We start from the raw sequence: 4,610 nt of genomic DNA, 5'->3' as shown, positions 1-4,610 counted from the left end.
TTTTTATCCTCAATAATTTTTTCAATGCACACCCAGCACCTTAAGGCATTTTGCGTGACATTTTTGTCCATGACATAGTTAATTCAGTGCACGCGTTATTCTGACGTTAAATCCACACCAGCTCTATTAAAAATTTTTTTGTGGGTCCCATTTTATGTGACGGCTTATCATCTCCCACCGGTGATGATTCTTCCGTTGCCACCTCAGTATTCAACATTATCATCTCCCTCCAGTGCTGAGACCATTGAGACTACACCCTCATCACACACTCTCCTCTTTTCCTCATCGTCGGTCTCCTACTTCCAGCGAAACTCAAAGCTCAGCAGCCTCTGCCATCACTGTCTACCTCGAAGCTCGCATCTCTGCCTCATCCTCCATTTCTATCATTGAATCTCAATGTCTTCATCTCCCTCTCTCTTCACAGCCATTGACCTCAAACCTCATCCTCGCTAGCAATAGTTTTTGCAGAAATGAGGAGGATGAATATGTTATCTTTGTGAATAGAAATCGATGCCTGAGCCTCCGACAAAACTCAGCTGCACTGTAGCCGTCTTCCCTGTTTTGATCGCATCCCCTTATCCTCTAACCATGAATTCTGTTGCTTTCTTTCTGGTTTCTAACCTCCGACCAAAACCACAAGATTCGACTCTAGGTACAACGTTGAAGGCATGAGATTTAAGGCTGCCGGAAAGCCAATGTTCTCTTTGGTTTCTCTGCCACACTGGTGGCTTTGAGCTTGAACTATAGGTAGCCATTTCCTGCGAAAATCCCAACTCTAAATTACATTTGTGCCCTTTCTATTTTAGTCAATCTAGTTTCACCTTAGCATTCAGGTTTTTGTCCAACTAAGCAAGTCAAACGATCAACGTTTAAAGATTTAACATTAAGATAACGGTTCACCGAATTAATTACATATTGGGCAAAAATACTAAACAAAATATTTTAAAATATTAGGTGCTCTTTTAAAAAAAACACTAAAGATAAAAATAAACATTTACCCATTAATAAAGCATAAACTCACTCTCTTAAATTTAAATTTAAATAATAATTCTTTATGAAGTTCTTCATTCGAATACTTTATCATATCAATAAAAAAATAAAAGTTTTGTCCAATAACTTAGCTGGGATGATTGTTGGCCAAATAAAAAACTAGGATGATTTTTAAACATTACTTCTATGGTCTAATATATAAGTTATCTTTTAAAAAATATAATTTAACTCATTTTATAAATCATTTGTTAATGAAATTATTTTATTTTAAATTAAAATTTTAAAATATTTTTAAAAAATAAAAGAGAGATAAAAAATAACATTATATAATTAATTTATTTTTTATTTAAAATTATGTTTAAAATTTTATTTATTTATTTTTATATCTTTAATAAATTAATATTAATAATATTGATAAAAATAATTTATAAATGGGGTCAGAGAAAAGATTGGTGAAGAAGGCGTAAATATGAAGAGAAGTGGAGGGCAATCTAGTCGGGAAAACGACAGTTGCGGAAACAGACAAAGCAATGGCGTGTTTGTAATGAGACGATCAAGTGGAAGGCCTGTCAACAAAATTGATTGATTTGCCCTTTTGTTGTTTATATAATATTTGAATTTTTGATATCGCAGTAATAATCTTCTTGGCATAAAAATTTTCTTCTTTTTAAGATAAAATAGGGGACCTGCGAAGCGGTAGTTCATCGATGGCGCTGACCCTCATCCACCTCGTTCTCCTGAAATTGGTTCCTTTTCTGGAAGCTTCCGTCTGCGGCGATCTTAGCTCAGTCTAACTGATATCGGGGATTTTAGTGCGTGGCGGCGCCGATTCGATCCTGCGTCCTAATTTCATGGTGGTTGTTGGTTGTTTCTTGCGGAGATTGGAAGTTTATTAGAGGTCGTGTGGCATCGGTTCTTGCTTGGAGAGAAAGATGATGAATGGAAATATTAATGGGTTTGGGAATACAGCATTCAGCAGTTTGGAGTTAGAGTACATAAGGAGGCACCATAGACACGAACCCGGAGAGAATCAGTGTAGTTCTGCCCTCGTTAAACATATCAAAGCGCCAGTCCCCCTGGTAAACCCTTTAATATTCGATCTGTGAGCTTGTGTTTCTCTGTTCAGTTGTAGTTGTATGTGTATGTGTAAAGAACTAAAGATGTTTGCTTGCATCACTATAATTGAGTTATGGTTAATGCGAATCTGGAGTGTGTTTTCCTTCTTAGTTCTGGTATTAAGGTATTCCTTCCCTGGATTTTGATTCTTGGGATCGGCGGATAGTTTGGACGGTGGATTTACCAAGGTTTTCTTGGGATCAGTGTTTCGAATTTGTTGTTGCTGTTTGCGACTTTGTACTTTCTTCGTCGGTTTCCCCCTTTTTTGGGAGTGAGTGGAGTTGATTGGGAGCAGCCACGGGATTATGACCAAAGGTCAATGAATTTGAACTGATTTTATCGCAAGCATTTGAATATTCTTACCCCAAAAGGGGAGAAGGTAGCATTTGAATATTTCTCATCCTGTTTTTGGCCTGTCTTTTGGTCGGCATGTTACTCAAGACCATATGATCTACTATTAATTTTGTCAGTCTCCCGCAACAATTGTTTGTATTAGGTTATAGTTAAGCGGACTACCAGAGCAAATAGCCGTCCTGCACTAAACAATCCTTTTCTTACCTTTGATTGAGTGAAAGATATTGTTGAGTGCCTTTGCAAGGTTCTTGATGTTTGATGCTCTGCAGTATAATATATATTTAAAGTCTGACTAGCGAGAACCGGCAACCTAAAATTTTGTTCTATTTTGTGTTCCTTTTTGTTAATAGGGCTTGGCTTGTTGCTTTTGTTTCGTCTTGTCTTGTTTTTGTTTTTTTAGTTAGTTTGGCATGCTTCTTGATAACAATTTCAGACTTCTGGACTTATTCTGTCATTTCCCGCTCTTTAGTTATATCGCTTATAGTTTATTAGGTTGTTTCCGGGATTGCTTATTTATGGTTTATAGATTTGCTTTCTCTAGGTATGGTCTTTGGTGAGGAGATTTGACCAACCACAAAAGTACAAGCCTTTCGTGAGCAGATGTGTTGTTAAGGGTAACCTTGAGATTGGGAGTCTAAGAGAAGTTGATGTTAAGTCAGGGCTTCCTGCTACTACAAGTACTGAAAGATTGGAGCTTCTTGATGACAATGAACATGTACTTAGCATCAGGATTATTGGTGGCGATCATAGGCTTAGGGTATGAAAGATCTTCTTGTTGAGTAGTAATTAACTAATTATTGTCTGTGATTGAGTTAGAATTTTGCATTTGAATTTTTTTACTTCTTCTGAAAAATAAAAGGCATCTATATCCACTTTGAAGGGAGCACTCTTAATGCATTTTTGGTGCCTCCTTCGAAGTGCTCAAAATTTACTTGTTCTTCCCCTTAACGTCCTTGAGCCGAACAACAATTTAATTTTTGGAAGAAATATATTCGTATTTAATAACTTTTGACAATTTGGAATATCTTTAGTGATATTGGCAGCCATAACGAGGTCTTTTTTAGTTAAGAATTGATTGATCAAGTACTAAATTTTATCTGATGTCAAGATATTTTTTTTATATAAGATCCTCAATGAATTAAACGATTGTTGAACCCTGTAAATGAAATGATTTCGGTTTGCTGGTAAATTAATTGCAAATGCACATCTGTAAGTTGTTGACTTTAACAACATAGCCCTTCTCTTCCTGCAAATGATGGTTTTTGGCTAGCAATCTAAGAAGTATCTTTTAATCTTCAGAACTACTCGTCTATTATGTCTCTCCACCCAGAAATTATCGAGGGAAGGCCGGGCGCACTTGTAATTGAATCTTTTGTGGTGGATGTACCTGAGGGCAACACTAAGGACGAGACCTGCTACTTTGTTGAAGCCCTAATAAAATGCAATCTCAAATCACTGGCTGATGTCTCGGAAGGGCTGGCTGTGCAGGATCGGACCGAACCTATTGCTTCGATGTAGAATTATGATAAGCAATGTCGGAACATGGCTGCCATGGATGAAGCTTCAGGGGCTTTCCAAGCAGGGAGGGCTTAGGAGACAGACTGGCAATGATTCTACTTCCATCTATCAGAGTAGCAATGTTGTTACTTTGGTTTGCTATTTCAAAACTTCTTCATTATATGTTCTGGTCTATGTCTTAGCTAATCAGCATAATCAGAGTTTGTCTGAATCCAGTGCAGTGTAAGGAGAAACACCAGGAGCTTTTCCATGGCCTTGGGCTTTTGTATATTAGTACTGGGAGTATAGTTGTTTCCATTGGTGGAGTCATTGTTTCAAGTTGCAGTAAAATTAACATTTGGTGCTTGAGGATTCTTCTAATAAACAGATACCGAAAGCGTTAGCTCCTTTTCCAGTGGTGATCAGACATCATTTGACTCTAATTTTTGTTGTAGTTATTGTGTGTGTCAAAAGAGGAAGTCTCACATTGCTTGCATGAATAGAGCTCCTAGCATATATATATATATAGTGAAATAGGTTAATAAAATGATTTTGGAAGAGAAATGAACTTGCCTACATAAAAGCTAACTTAGGGCAATCACTGTTGAAAAAAGTTGATTTGCCCTCCTACACATGAGTCAAAGAGACGGTAG

General features: G+C 37.0%; 1 protein-coding gene across 1 annotated transcript; it reads left to right on the top strand.

The window, feature by feature from the left end:
• The first annotated feature begins 1,615 nt into the window (after nucleotides 1-1,615).
• LOC129301199 (abscisic acid receptor PYL8) lies at nucleotides 1,616-4,384 on the top strand. Its single transcript, XM_054939779.1, has 3 exons — nucleotides 1,616-2,069; nucleotides 3,002-3,217; nucleotides 3,760-4,384. The coding sequence occupies exons 1-3, from the start codon at nucleotides 1,923-1,925 to the stop codon at nucleotides 3,976-3,978; spliced, it is 582 nt and encodes a 193-aa protein (XP_054795754.1). The 5' UTR covers nucleotides 1,616-1,922; the 3' UTR covers nucleotides 3,979-4,384.
• Nucleotides 4,385-4,610: the final 226 nt, after the last annotated feature.

The sequence above is a fragment of the Prosopis cineraria genome, unplaced genomic scaffold (assembly GCF_029017545.1).
Source record: "Prosopis cineraria cultivar Desert tree isolate PC_DT_omini unplaced genomic scaffold, ASM2901754v1 PC2, whole genome shotgun sequence".
NCBI classification, from domain to species: Eukaryota; Viridiplantae; Streptophyta; class Magnoliopsida; order Fabales; family Fabaceae; genus Prosopis; species Prosopis cineraria.
Note: the sequence above shows the minus strand (reverse complement) of the source record. Positions and strands in the feature narration are given on the sequence as shown.

Coding starts and splice junctions, on each gene's coding strand:
- LOC129301199 (XM_054939779.1), top strand. CDS start 1,923: ATGATGAATGGAAATATTAATGGGTTTGGGAATACAGCATTCAGCAGT. Junction 2,070..3,001: donor TCAAAGCGCCAGTCCCCCTG/GTAAACCCTTTA, acceptor TGCTTTCTCTAG/GTATGGTCTTTGGTGAGGAG. Junction 3,218..3,759: donor GTGGCGATCATAGGCTTAGG/GTATGAAAGATC, acceptor TTTAATCTTCAG/AACTACTCGTCTATTATGTC.